The sequence below is a fragment of the Geotrypetes seraphini genome, chromosome 10 (assembly GCF_902459505.1).
Source record: "Geotrypetes seraphini chromosome 10, aGeoSer1.1, whole genome shotgun sequence".
In the NCBI taxonomy this organism is placed as follows: domain Eukaryota; kingdom Metazoa; phylum Chordata; class Amphibia; order Gymnophiona; family Dermophiidae; genus Geotrypetes; species Geotrypetes seraphini.
The window spans coordinates 133,065,592-133,081,077 of NC_047093.1; the positions used below are offsets into that span (position 1 = coordinate 133,065,592).

General features: G+C 43.0%; 1 protein-coding gene across 4 annotated transcripts in view; it reads right to left on the bottom strand.

The window, feature by feature from the left end:
* The window catches only part of LOC117367622 (zinc finger protein 665-like), a 110,704-nt gene that overhangs the window by 65,462 nt on the left and 29,756 nt on the right, over positions 1–15,486 (bottom strand). For 3 of the 4 annotated variants that reach the window (XM_033960360.1, XM_033960361.1, XM_033960358.1), the window contains exons 2-3: positions 11,618–11,744; positions 9,007–9,120 (exon numbers count right to left, since the gene is read on the bottom strand). In XM_033960360.1, the coding sequence (XP_033816251.1) occupies positions 9,007–9,120; positions 11,618–11,702 (199 nt within the window). In that variant the 5' untranslated portion in view covers positions 11,703–11,744. Of the gene's footprint in view, positions 1–5,186; positions 5,289–5,789; positions 5,919–8,652; positions 8,767–9,006; positions 9,121–11,617; positions 11,745–15,486 lie in introns of all 4 variants that reach the window. The other variant, XM_033960362.1, reaches the window with a different exon arrangement.

Genomic DNA, 15,486 nt, shown 5'->3' on the forward strand with positions numbered 1-15,486 from the left:
ATTCCAGTGAGACATACCAAAGCAGTCCCTAAAAATTAGGGTGGGACAAATAAGCTTGCTGACAAAATGGAGGACCCAAAGGCCACATCTGTTGAAGCCGCCATGTCCACTCTGTAAAATTTGGATGAAAGTATGGAGCATTGACCAAGTAGCTCAACGAAGAAGCCACTCCACCGGTGGAGTGTGCCTGCAAAGAATCCGGCAGCTTCTTGCCTCATCTGATGTATGCTGAAGAAATAGCTGCATGAATCCACCTGGAAATAGTGACCTTCGAAGCCGGTGTCCCAAATGGCTAGGATTAGTCAACGCAAAAAGATGACCTGTAATGCGAGAAGAACCCTGTGGACATCCAGTTGAGCAAAGGCCTTGTTCTATATCTTCGAATTTAGTAACTACTTTTAGAAGAAATTTTGGATGAGCACGAAGAAGTACTTTATTGGGAAAAAATTGAAGATATGGGTCATAGATGACCAGTGCTTGCAATTCGCTAACTCTTCTGGCCAAAGTAAGGGCCATTAAAAAAGCTGTTTTCCATGTTAAGAACTGTAGTGGAGCAGATCCCAAGGGTTCAAAGGGATCCTTCACAACTGGTCCAAGACAATATTGAGATCCCAGGCTGAAGGTGGTGTACGAAGTGGAGACTGGAGATTGTTAAGACCTCTCAAAAATTGGGAGACGAGAGGATTTGAGAAAGAGGTTTTCCATCCCCAAAATGGTAGTAGGCTGATATAGCTGAAAGGTGAAGGTGTACTGAGTTGGTCTTAAGACCTGAATTTGATAAATGCAGTAGATAAGTTAAAATGTGATCCACAGGGCAGCGGAATGGGTCTTGATCTTGAGAGCCTGCCCAGATGGAAAAACATTTCTATTTCATCTGATAAGACTTCCTGGTAGATGGCTTTTACTGCTGACAAGACTGGAACATCAGTGAGGATTGCCAATTCAATCTCCATGCTGTGAGATGGAGCTGCAAAGATTGGGATGTAGTAGGTGAGTATCCCACTGAAAAAGAAAAGACGGATTATCTCCCAATGGGATTGGATGGGCATCCAGAAGGTTCAGAAGGATGGGATACCAGATCTGTCTGGGCCAATGAGGTGCTAAGATAATCAGTTGAGTTTTGGAGATCAGCGAGATTGGCAGAAAAGCATAGAAAGATTGGAGGTCCATGGAATTAAGAAAGCGTCCCTGGCGACTGCATGAGAAGCAGGTCATATGGAGCAATAATGGGCACACATTGTTTGTGGAAGCAAATAGATCCATCATGGAAGTGCCCCATTGGTGAAAAATGGACTGCAGTACTTCTGTGTTTAAGGTCCACTTGTGAGGATTGAGCTTTCGGCTGAGGGAATCTGCAATGACATAAGAATTGCTGCTGCTGGGTCAGAGCAGTGGTCCATCATGCCCAGCAGTCCGCTCACGTGACGGCCCTCTGGGCAAAGACCAGTACCCTAACTGAGATTAGCCCTAGCTGCGGACGTTCTGGTTCAGCAGGAACTTGTCTAACTTTGTCTTGAATCCCTGGAGGGTGTCTTCCCCAATGACAGACTCTGGAAGAGCATTCCAGTTTTCTACCACTCTCTGGGTGAAGAAGAACTTCTTTACGTTTGTACGGAATCTATCCCCTTTCAATTTTAGAGAGTGCCCTCTCGTTCTCCCTACCTTTGACATTCATTTTCCCTGGAATGTATACTGCGTGCATATCCATGGAGAGGATGAGAGCAAAAGTCTATAGATGATGGGCTTCTTTGCAAAGGACCCTGAACCCCCTTGTTTGTTCAGATAGAACATCGCTACTTGGCTGTCTGTTTGAATCGGAAGCTATGTGTTGTGTACATACTGGCTGAACGCTATGAATGCAAAATAAAAGAGAACGAAGTTCCAACAGGTTGATGTGAAAATGGAGTTCTCTTGTTGACCAAAGACTCTTAGTCTGAAGGTGATTGAGATGCGCTCCCCAGCCCTTTGTTGGAGGCATCTGTGGTAACGATGAAAAGAGGAGGTGGAGGCTAGAAAGGCATCCTTGTTTGAGGGCCGGAGAGTGAATCCACCAAGTTAGGGAAACTTTGACTGTCTGAAAAAGGAATCAAAGTGGCCAGAGACTGAAAATGCTGATTTTAATTTAGATTGAGACGCAATTGTAGAGGACGCATCTGTAGTCTGGCATGTGGCAATAGAGGAAGGGATGCAGCCATGTGACCTAAGAAGGCGCAACACTCTGTGTGCCGAAAGAGCGGAAGAATGTTGCATCCAATTTGCCAGAATAATAATTGACTGATGACGTTCTTCTGGTAGATAAGCCCTTGTAGTGACAGTGTCGAGCCGTGCACCTATATACGTGAGGTAACTAACAGGCTGCAGGTTGGATTTGTCGGAATTGATTAGAAAGCCCAGTGCTTGGAGGGAGTGCACTGTGGCTTGAATGGTAAGCAACAGCTGCTCCTTGGAGTGAGTCACCAAGAGCCAGTCGACCAGGTAAGGAAAATATCATGCGATGTGTTACCCTGAGGTCGGCTGCTACCACTGCCAAACACTTTGTGAACACACTGATGATAGGCCGAAAGGCAGAACTTTGTACTGGTAAATTTTGTGAGACACATGAATGTGAGGAATTTCCAGTGGGCAGAATGAATTGGGATGTGAATATACGTATCTTTGAGATCCAAGGTGGTTAACCAATCATTACGGCTGAGAAGAGGAAGGATTGCTGGGAGGAGAAATCATCCGGAATGTTTCTGTTGTGAGAAATTTATTTAAAGGACGAAGATCAAAGATAGGCTGAAGACCTTTTCTGAGATTGAGAAAAAAAAAACCTGGAATAGAATCCCTGGAGCTGTTCTTGCTGGGGAACTTCTTCTATTGTGTTGTTCTGTAGTAATGCAGAAATGTCCTCCGTGAGTTGAGGAATGGGCTGAAGTTAATTTACCACCTATTGTTAGAATTCAGTATACTATACATCCTTCCCTGGAAAGTCTACAAGATGGATTTCCTGGAGACTGCATTAGACTTAGTTACACAGGGACTGACACTAGTGGTCACTTATGACATATGGAATGAGCAGTATTCAAATTTTCCTGATCTTTCTAAAATGAATATTTGATATATAAACCAAGAGTTCTTGCCCTGGAAGCATCATTTTCTTTTTTTTTTAGGACTAAACAGAATGAAAGATTAGGTTTCTTACCTCTGCTAATCTTCCTTCTTGTAAATCTCCTCTGGAGACTGAACTCGAGGGATCTTGCATCCTTTGTAGCCTCGGCTGCAGGGCTAATAAAACTTGTTCCCTCCCCTTTAGGCTGCCTGCCTGGGAGCTTCCTGTCATGCTCAGTTAGTAGAAAAGCCAGGTAGATCTAAGACAACAGGAAACAGAAGAAAAGAAAGAGAGGGCGCGGGAACTCTCACTACCAGTCAATTCTGCTCATGAGAATATCACATGAAAAACCACGGCCAAAAAAGGCCAACTGTAATCAAACTTATAATGTGAACATTATAAAACTGCAAAACATAGGAAATTTACCCAACGTAGACACAGCCTGAAGATTAGAAGGGGTACCCCCCAGGAACCCCACCAACCCTTAAACCTTACAAAAGGGAAATGCCTCCCGAGAACATGAAACCTCAGGAGCCTCCGATGATCCAGAAATATCGGGATGTGGAGACACGCTTCCGTGAGATCCGAGGAAGCCAAAAACTCCCCGGGCGCCATTGCTGCCTTTACAGAATGCAAAGTTTCCGTCTGTTTCATTTTGTTTGGTTTCCCCCAGGTATACAGCTGTTTATCTTATTTTTTTATTTTTTCTTGTCTTTTCTTTCTAATGCTGGTTACAGCTTTTCACCACCTCCAATTGAGTTGGTTTTTCTGAGCTCTGTGCCCTTGTATTCTTACTAGCAATGTTGAATTCCATAGCCTTGTTTTTTACTAGGCGTTCTTTATCATCTTTTTTCTTCCTAGCACTTCTTATGTTATCACAACCAGGGTTTTAGTTTTATTTTTATTTTCATAGCTAGCACTTTCTTATGTTTCTCTTCTTTTTCTTTATTTTGTTTCTTTCACATGTCATCAAAGCCTCCGTAGAATGGTTCACATAACTTTGTTCAATATTTCCACTTTTGACCTTGGGAAGTCCAACTCTTTTAGTTTGGGGTTTTTTTTATTAGTACCTTTCACGTCTGAATCTATTTGCTTACGTATTATGTACTTATCACTGTATATTTAACCTTTTTAGTTTGTCCTGTAATTCAATATGCGTTTATTCATGTATTTTATGTTTGTTTTAAAGAATTTTATGCCCGTCCTTTCTATATCATAAGGTTCTCTTTTGAGTCACATAGACATTATCGGTATGTATATCCCCTTAGTCAGATTTGCGCAATATTTTAATCACTTTTCTAGAGTGTCCGTACTGATTTAATGTCACTATCTCTTTCTTTTTGTCTGCATAATCATTACATCAGGGTGTTTGTCACTTTATGACTTTTTTGTACTCTGCAGAAGCACGTACAATGATGCAAGCTCAGTTTATTATATCAAACTCAGTTAAAAGCAACAACTTGAAGCACACCAGGGGACCCGACACGGTCCGTGTTTCGGTAAACACATCTTCATCAGGGGTCCTGACAAATTAAAATAAAAATAACTTATATTTATACATAATAATAACAAAAAATGTATATATATATGTATGTATGATTAATACAAACAGCGTGCATTGAAAAGTCTCCAAAAAGAAAAAACAGAAGGCAGGAAAGCTTAAAGACCAAGACATCCAAATTTAAAATAAGAAAAATGCAAGCAATAATAAAGAGCTTAATGAAAAGTGAATAATCAGTGTGTCGTATAGATATATATAAGGTGGATATGAAAGAGAACCCATCAAGAGTGAGTCTAATATCGACAGTATAAGTGATGAAGTAAATAAATGAAAAAAAGGAGTAAAAAAGGCAAGAAAAAGCCATGCATAACATAAATCATAGAAAAGAATCATAAAAAGGACCAAAAACTAGTAATATGTCACTAAGACCTACCCAGGTTAGATGGACCCCTGATGAAGGCGTGTTTACCGAAACACGGACCGTGTCGATTCCCCCGGTGTGTTGAACAGAACAGTATTTGCATCTAAGTGAAAATTTAGAAATACTCTGCAACACCTAGCAAGGATTTGATTATAAAGGAATTGTTGGCTCACCACTTTTGGTATCAGGATCCTCCTCTCCTCCCTCCAGCTGGTCACTATCGGGATCCATTTTCAGGATCTCTTTTATATTCTCAGCAATGTAACTTTGGCTGCCTGTAAAAAGAATGGAAAAATTTGAAGATTTGAAGGAGAGCTCAGAACCTAAGAAAAGTAATATTTTGCCAATACTGAGATGATGGGAATATTATGAGTTCTGAAAATTCAAGTGTCCTGGTGGAAGGACTTAAGGACCCTCTGTAGCTCTGAAAATGAACCGTGACATTCAACACAAATAGGATGAGAGACAGAAGGAGTTGAAAGAAGAGGAAGAGAAAGGAGAGAGATATGGGAAAATGGTGAGGGAGAATAAGAAAAAGAGAAGGTATAACCTCCTGCCCCCAAATTAAATAAAATAGAAAAGCAGACCTGACAATGAAAGGAGAAAAGAAAAAATAAAGGGAAATATAACACACAAATAATCCTCACAACAAAGGTTAAAGGAGGGACTGTGATGATAACACCTCGTTCTCATTGTGCCTGACCCAGAGGAGGAGTTTTTGTTATAGGAAAAGTTTGTATCATCATCATTACTAGTTTTAATTCAAGCTCCATCACCTGTTTCATGCAGTTCCTCACACGAGCCTGTGGTGGTCAGATTTCCTGTTTCCTCAGATCTCGGAGGTTCAGTCCTGAATCCCTCTTGCTCAAATCGGATTAAAATGTCAGGCGTGATATTGTGGGAACCTGTTATGGGATGATGATCTCCGTTAGTATAATATGTTTCAAACAAAAGTTACCCCTGATTATCTTACTATTAAGGAAGACAAGTCCTTTCCTCAAGAGCTATAAACAGCTCTGTTCATCAGGAGATTTGTTTTCTTTGCTTTTACACAGATTGATTTCTGATCTATAGCAACAAGATGAAGAACAAGATTTATTTAGAAACCTTTAAATCCACCGCCTTCCATTGCCTGACACCACCAATCGGAGATCTGCTAAACTGTTCTGATTTAATGAGACAGGGCTGGAGAGGTTCATTTATTCTTGATATACAGCTGAATTTGGAAAGCATCTCACTGGCTTACAATTAAGATATTGAATTACAATCATGCTAAGGCTTAGCGTGTGCTAATGCCTTGTGGCAACAGGTCTAAAAAAGGATGCTCAGCATTTAACACACGCTGATATCCTACCTTCACTCAGTGAGCTAAGTGGGTAGTGGACTGAAGAACACCACCGCTACCTGGATAAATTCTGGGACCACCACGACTGGCTCTGGGATAGTGTTACAGCAGTCAGATGGGATATTCAGGGGCGGTTTCTGGGTCAGTGCCCCTGAATGACCCCTCCTGGGCAGCTCAGCACCATTTAATGGGGTAGAAGCTTCTCCAACCCAGGTACATGGTTTTGAAGATCAGCCCAAAAGAATTCTTAAAGGCAGGAGGAAAACAACAAGAAAGGTAGGCACCCGTTATAAAATCACGCTTGGCATCCCCAATTTATGCCCGGGTTTTCTATGCCTAAAGTTAGGCGCCGATATCAAAGCCTAATGGCACCTCATTCACAAAGAGACGTCTAACGCAAAACCACGCCCCTGATCCACACCCTAACCACACCCACTTTCAGTGTAGGCGCTTTGGGCTAGGCGCCTACTTTTTTATAGAACTGCGTTTTCGAGTCAGGTGCTTAACTTTCAATTACCGTATATACTCAAATATGAACAGAGGTGACCTTCCCCCCTTGAGAATATCCACTGCTTTTTACTAGGCTAAGCAGCATAAAATCTGTTTTATTGGGGGGGGGGGGGGATCTTCCCAGATAATTGTGACCAGTGGCGTAACGAGGGTCACGAACAACAACTTCTACTAGAGGTACGGGGAAAGGAGGGGGCGCGCACAGAGGGGAGGAATGTGAAGAGGTGGGGGGCGGAGAATAGGAGGGGTGCCGGCGCCCCCCCACCAACATGGCACCCAGGGCGGTCCGTCTCTCTTGCCCCCACCTTTTACTACGCCACTGATTGTGACCTGGGTTGGCCACTGCTGGAAACAGGACACTGGGCTTGATGAACCTTCATATGACGGCAGAAAAGGGCCATCGGCCCAACATGTCTGACCACTCAAGAACCCTCCTCCCCTAAGCACTTCCTTGAAGTGAACCCACATGTTTATCCCATCTTTTCTTAAAATCGAGCACGTTGCTGGCCTCAACTACCTGAAATGGAAGATCATTCCAACGATCAACCGCCCTTTCGGTGAAGAAATGCTTCCTAATATCGCCATGAAATCTCCCACCCTTGATTTTTAACGGCTGCCCTCTTGTTACCGTAGGTCCTGTAAGGAAAAAGATGTCTTCTTCCACCTCTTATGTTCTTAATTACGAGAATAGGCAGCAAAATACAGACCTGAATTCGAGAATTACAAACACTGCCTCTTTGACCTACTCACAAGCGAGTTCCTTTTCACAAGCATTTACACAGACGTGGAATTAAAAATGAGATATTCCCCTCCCCCAGCCAGCATCGTGCTTACTGTTGGTACCGAAGAAACTTGCTGCTAAACACCAGCATGCCTATCCTCCATACAGGCACCCCCCCCCATTATGAACATTGGCTCCGCTAACCTCCGTGCACCCAACTGATGGCGCGGCTGTCCTCCATTCAACTCCCGATGACCACCGGAGCTGTAACCTTCAATAGCATGATGCCCCCTCCTCCCCCGTGATGAACCTCAAAGCCGCTATCCTCCATGCATACAAACCCCCACTGCCGCCACTCTCCTCCATGAACGCCCCACTCCCCAACATCGCGCTTACCATTAGTACTGGAAACCTGCAGCTCCATCATCTGCGCAGGCTCAAGGCCTGCCTGCTCCCGCCTTCTGTTAAATGTGTGTATTTCTGAGCCTGTTTCATGTTAGTCCTATCACAAGGTTTCAGTTCATCGTCTCCAAGTTTACCTCATTGATTGTATTTGTGCTTATATTCGATCATTTTACCACTGTTATGTTGTTAACAAAATTGTGTTATATTAAACTGTACCTGCTTTACACCAACTCAGGTGAATCTCATCATAAAGGTGGATGATAAATCCCAATACATCAGTACTAAAGCATTACCCTCAATAAAACTCTCCATGACTAAGTCAAAGTGCATCACCTTCATCAGTCAGGTTCCCCCTTGTAACAATAGAGAAGCCTCTCCACCACCACCAATCCTTTCTCACCCCTTTACATTCTAGGTTAAGGGTCTTACAGACCTGATCCCACCCCCAGGACACCCACCTCCATCAGGCGCCTCCTCTGCCTTTGTGGGCACTTTACTTCATCAAAATAGGGGAACAGACAGTGGTATAGTAAGTTTTAAATCAACTTGGAAATTTGGAAGGAGAAGAGAGAACGATGGCCTCTCATCACCACCACTGATTTCCTCAATGGTCTCGGCTGACCTTAGTAAAGCTGTGCAGGAGGAATTTGATACTTACTCGGTACAGAAAGATGAGTCTGTTCAGATGCCTCTGATTCATGAGGATCTATGAAGGGGAGATCCTCCTCTTGTTTAACGCTCAGCGAGAAAACAGATGTTACAATCGGAAACACTGTTAAAAGAAAACACATCTAGGATTCACCAAGAATCTGATAATAATATATTAAGAAATAGATTTTGAGTCTCTAAGGGAATACTAAGAAGCCCATACATACAAAGTGGGCTTCTAAGGACTTAGCATGTACCACTTCCATTAGCGCACTCTAAGCTTACATAAAGGGCCCCTAAATGTTTAATGTCAATCTTGTGCTCTGAAAATGCAAAACCCTTTAAATCCAACGTAGCTGCTTACTCTTGGTGGGCTCATTCGGGTCTTCATTTCCCTCCAATTCACAGTGTTGTGCAACATATTTCTCATCTTCTTTTTTAATCTTGAATATAACATCAGGATTAACGATTAAATAACCTGTTAATAAGAAATAGAAAAATTATATTTACATTGTATTAGTAGAATCCCATTTATTTCCATGTGTGTCTGTGTCTCTGTGGCAATTTCAAGAGCCGAGCCATCAGGGAGAGGAGCAACTGAGAACATAAGAATTGCCGCTGCTGGGTCAGGCCAGTGGTCTATCGTGCCCAGCAGTCCACTCACGCAGCACTCTTACCCTCACTACACCCCATAGACTGTCAGGGATTGTAAAATAGGCCCAAGGGGGCACCTACAAGTGGGAAGGGAGTAAAGGTAATTCCTGATTAGAGGGGAGGGAGGCTAACCGGATGAAGCAAAAAATTTTAGCTTCCAACAATAAGCACACGTTCAGTTTCTGCCAACTTTGGCACTGTAACCAAAATTCGGTCAGCTTCTAGTATGTGTATCTATCTGTATATATTGGGATTTGAGTATATGCCTGACAAAGCTTAAAGCGTAGAGACCCACTTAATTAAAGCGTAGAGACCCACTTAATTAAGAATAAATCTTATTGGCAGGAAATTTTAAATTTATGCGTACTGGGCTCTGCCTTGTTTTATCTGGCACCCCGGAGCAATTGGTGTTGGACTTACCTGGGGCTTATGGGACTTTGGGTGGGGTTCATAGATTGTTATGTCGTAAACTTAGTCTGGTGCCTTGTTAAGGCATTTTGAAATATTGGACTTCTAGTGAGCCTCCTGGGTTTTGGTTCTGGTGTGCATCAGTTGGCCTTTTGGGAAGCTAGAGAGGTGAAAGGCTCTCAGAATGGGGGGGTCAGCGATTTTTGCAGCTTTGGGATCCGTATCTAAGGATTTTACATCCCAAAGGACGTAATCTGTTCCTGAATGAGTTGTGAGTGTTGTGGAGGGTGAGTTGGTATGAATGGAAGAGTAGTTGGTGGGAGTTGGGCATGGGTTGGCCTACTGTTGGTGGGGGGGGGTAAGAGGACTGGGCCGGGAGGGTTTGTAGTTGTTTTTACCTGAGCTTCTTTTTTTTTTACTAGATTTGGTTTCTGTTGCAGGATGGGATATTTCTAATTTGTCTTGGAAGTTGGGGGGTGGGGGGTTTGGTGGGGAGCGATGATTCTACTGTGTTGTGTGATAATTCTTGCTATTGTAGATGGAGGGGGGGGGGGTTATTGACACAGAATGGTACCTGGTTAAGTTGTTGGGGCTCCAGGAATTATAAGAATCCAGATTCCTGGGTTATTATTTTGTTGCTGTTCAGGTTGCTAAGACCTATCATTTATGTCTCTTCAATATCACCAAAATTCACCCCTTCCTCTAAGCATACTACCCGGACCCTTGTCCAAGCTCTCGTAACCTCACGCTTAGATTACCGCAACCTACTCCTAACTGGTATCCCGCAGTGTTGCCTCTCCCCTTTACAATCTGTGCAAAACTCTGCTGCACGACTCATCTTCTACCAACCCTGCTACACTCATGTCACCCCTCTCCTTAAATCACTTCACTGACTCCTTATCCTCCTTCGCATACAGTTCAAACTCCTTACTAACCTACAAGTGTGTTCATTCTGCAGCCCCTCAATATCTCTCCTCTCTTCTCTCTCCTTATACACCTCCCAGAGAACTCTGTTCCTCAGATAAGTCACCCTTAGCGTTACCCTTCTCCTCCACTGCCAATTCCAGGCTTCGTTCCTTTCATCTAGCTGCTCCCTATGCCTGGAATAAATTAGCTGAGTTTGTCCGTCAAGCCCCTTCCCTTCACTTCTTTAAAAGCAGACTGAAAACCCACCTTTTTGATATAGCTTTTTGAATCCTTAACCCTACGCCTCTGCCCTCCAACCCAGTCAGCAGATTAACCGTTCCCCTTAACTGTATCCATGACATCCTGTTTGTCTGTCTTGCCTGTTTAGATTGTAAGTTCTTTCGAGCAGGGACTGTTTTCTTACTCTCTGTGACTGTACAGCGCTGCGTGCATCTGGTAGCGCTATAGAAATAATTAATAGTAATAGGTTGGACTTGCAGGTACATGGTTCCATCATTGGGCAATGCAGAAGGAGTGGGTGGAAGGTTTGGTGATATATGTGAGGTGTTCTAGTTGATTGTATTTCTGTTATTTTGTATGGCACATATTTTCAATAAAATGTTTCAACACTAAGAATAAATCTTAAGAAATTTGCTAGTACAGATATTTCTCTTCATTGCCCTCTTAGGTGGAGACATAGCAGTCACTATCTTCTTGGTGACATCTGTTACCATCTGAAGGGGGTTAAACACTGCAGCCAACATGTCACGGCCTTACACAGATATTGTAGTTCTCAGCAAGAAATCTGACAAGTAAATCCTTCCCCTGGCCTTCTGTACCAAATTTTTGTAGTTTACAAAAGAAGACAGACTCGTCTACAGCTGAAAGACCTTAAACTAGAGGCTTCTTACATTGGCTCCTATTGGATTTGGGATGGCATCAGAGCCAGGTTCTAAATTTCAGATGATCATGGGATGAAAAATAGAAGATAGAGAAGGCGTATTTACCTCGTGAGATGAGGATGTCATGAATCTCCTTGATGACCTTCTTGTACAGCTCTTTCTGCCATTCTCCCAGAACGTCCCACTCCATTTCCAAGAAATACGCAGCAACATCCTTGAATGTGACGGATGTCTGGAAAGCAAGACACGGACACAGTTAGCCAGTTTCCTTATCATGCTTTTCTAGTAGACTTTGTTATATGACCTCTGTCAGTAAGATCAGCTCTCTGGTGCATTATACCATGAAGACAGGTCTTGTTCCTTTAAATTACCAGAAGCAGATTTCCTGCCCATTAGACAAATACTGGAAATCTTTCATGTTGGCCGATTTAGTAGCTGGAAGACGATAGTTGGTTTCAGCCAAAGGAACTTCAGCAGAAGCTGAAGAGATGGGAAAGAGAAGCGAGTAGTTTGATATCTGAAGGCAGGAAAGTGGAGAGTTCTGGAATCAGTCTGTCTTGTTGCTGACACAAGCTCCCATAGTGGTTGCTATGTTTATTTACTGCCTTTTCATGAAGAGTCGCCCAAAGTGGTTACAATACATCGAATAGTAATCAGGAAGTCAAAGATATTTTACCTATCTATCTCTGGAGGCTCAAAATCTATCTTTGGTACCTGGGGCAATGGAGGGATTAAGTGATTAAGCAGCTCTAACCACTAGGCCACTCACTCCCACAATAATCTTGCAAGACTGACATGAGTTGGGTTTATATTAGGGTTACTAAATGTCTGGATTTACCCGGACATGTCTTCTTTTTAGAGGGCTGTCCAGGCATAACATAAATTGGTATCTGGGAGGGTGGGATGGGTTTCTTTGTATAATTATTTATTTGGAATAATATAAATAAGAATGTCAAGTGATGATTTAAGGTCTTTCTGAATGATTGTTGTACACTTGTAATTTTTTGAAAATGAATAAAGATATTTAAAAAAAAAAAAAAACCCAGCACTTTGTCCGGGTTTTGAAAATCGATGAGCTCGGGGCTGCGTCTAGAGGGCATCTGCGCATGCGTGATGTGGTGAAGTCACACGCATGCATGTGATGTCACTGCATCGCATCCATGGATGCGCAGATACCCTCCAGACGCGGCCCTGAAGAGACTAGGTTTGTGTGGGGCTGGGATTGGGGGGGGGGGGCAGAGCAAGGCAGGGTTGGGAGTGGAACAGGGTAGGGCTGGGTGCAAAATGGGGTGGGGTCACGCATCCTCCTTTTTTCAAGCAAAAATCTGGTAACCCTAGTATATATTCAAGTCAACCTTCTTTTCCCCATTTTGGGGGTTAAAATGTTACCTCAGTTTATATTAGATAGGTTTATATTCGAGTACATATGGTAGTACTTTATGTGAAATAATAATAATAACTTTATTTTTGTATACCGCAATACCACAAACAGTTCAGAGCGGTTCACAATGCAAGAGACTGTACACACACACAGCGAAGATACAGAGAATTAATTGTCAAGTATAATGGCAATCAGTTTCAATTACAGGAGAGTACCGAGAGGGGAAGGAGACGCCGGAGGAAAGGAAGTACATTGGATTGAGGGGGGAGGAAAGGGAAAGAGGAAGGGGGGAGGAAGAGAGGTGATTGAAGAATGGTCCATTTGGCCGGAAGAGAAGGGGTTAGAGAAATTTTCCAAAGAGGTAAGATTTGAGAGATTTCCTGAAGGATTGGTAGGATGGAGCAGATGAGATGAGGGAGGTGAGGCAATCATTCCATCTGCCAGCTTGGAAAGAGAGAGTTCTGTCAAGGAATCTCCTGTAGATGCATCCCTTTGGAGATGGGTAGGCAAATGCAGGGGGCATGGGAAAGGAGGAAATGCTGTGGCCCATCTGTACATCTCTGAGTCAGATGGAAAACTGGACAGAGATTAGGCTGAACACATACAAATGTGGGAATGAGTGGCGAGTGCTGGTAAGAAACTTAACCTGCAGGAGGTGGATTGCAGGTTAGGAAACCCTTAGTATTTTTATATGCTGTAATGCAGCAGGCCCCAGTCATGGTACATGGGCTTGACGTGCCACTGGGGCTTGTGCACATCTGAGAAGCTGAAAGCAATGCCGTCGGTAATTTACTACAAGCAGAGCCTCTCAAGGCGGACAGGTCTCAGCGGAGGTCTCAGACTAACGATGCACCACCTAACTGGGCAGCAGTGTTTGAGGCAGAGAATTGCATATGATGCGACAATGGCGACAACATCGAATTTATACTGCGCAGAAGAAAGGCCCAACAATCTACTTCTGTATTCTGCCAAGAAATCTTGACAATGATGAGACCTAAAGAGTCAAGATTATGCTGGAAGATGGTCCCCTAGATCAGTAGGCACTCACCGTGCTACTAGGGGAGAGATGACCGTCTCAGAGTATGCCCAGTGTTTATGATGCCGGGCCATCCTGATACTGATGTTGCTGGACAGAAAAGGGAGATCGGAAGCTGTAAAGCTATTCTCAACATAGGAACATGGAACGTACCATGCATGAATCAAGGAAAACTGGAAATTGTTAAAGATTAATTGGGAAAAACCAAAATTGATTTGATAGGTGAAGGAGCACATATATTCTTTGTAAGTTTTTCTATTCCTGCTTGTGTAGCATATAAAAAAAAGGAACTACTGAAACAGTTTTCATTTTGCCAAGAAACTCTGTGTTCCCATTTGCTGAGCTCTGTGTTCCCATTTTGTTCTGTAGTTGACTTGTTTTGATAAGAAACATTTGTTTGATAAGAAACATTTTCTACTACTTTCTAGCTGCTTTTATGTATCCTGTTACCAAATATGGTCTTTCCTACAGTCATATGCTAAAAAAGCTGACCCATGTAAAATGATGTAAATATGTATGCAGTACTCTGAATAAATGGGACATTTCTTTGGCCATGCAACTGCATGTGTGTTCTTTTCTTTCTAATGAGATGCCCCCCCGATGCATCGGTACCAGAGACGACAGAGTATGTGTGTGAGGCTTTTCAATAGAGATCAATGAGCTCAAATGGACAGGACAGGACCATTTTCAATCAAACGAGCATTGGATATGCTACTCTGCTCATGAACAAAAAACAAACACTGTAGATCTTGTTGGATTTTCTCTTTTCTACTCTGCTCATGAAACACACAGGAAAAATGGCGTGGCATTCATCAATAATAAGCTTTCAAAGAAAGCACTAAAATACAATGTATCAGTGATAGCCATGTCAAACTGTCCACAGGGAAAGCTGATTAATGTCATGTTGATCTATGTATATGCTCCAACGACAGACACAGAAGATGAGGATGTAGAATTGTTCTACGAACAACTTCAAAATGTAATCGATCAAACCAACTGTCAATCATGAATACACATTTCCAACAGCACAAACATCACCAGTACACATGGACCTCTCCAAAGGGCATGTATCGAAATCAAATTGACTACATCTGCGTAGGACAGAGATGGAAATCTGCTGTTTGACTGCAAGGACTAAACCAAGAGCTGATTGTGGAAGCGACCACAAAGTTTTGACATGCAAGATCAAGGTAAAGCTTCGCAATAAGAAGATCATTAGAGACCTTCCAAAATATGACATTGAAAGAGAGGTCTGCACGGGAACGGGGATCGTGGGAATCCCGCGGGCCCCGTGGGAATCCCCCCTAACCCATGGGATTCCCACGGGGACCCCCTCTGACCCACAGGACTCCCACAGGGACCCCCCTCTAGCCAACGGGACTCCCACAGGGATGGAAGGCTTTGGAAGCAGGGTTCGTCCATATAATATAATGGACACGTCAGCCCTAGTAAAAGAGGGGGTTTATAAGTTAATTACCTGAACAGAAAACAAAAAAAGGGTTCCACCAAAGAGATTCCACAAGGAAAACAGCAACGCAAACACAAAAGAAACTGTGG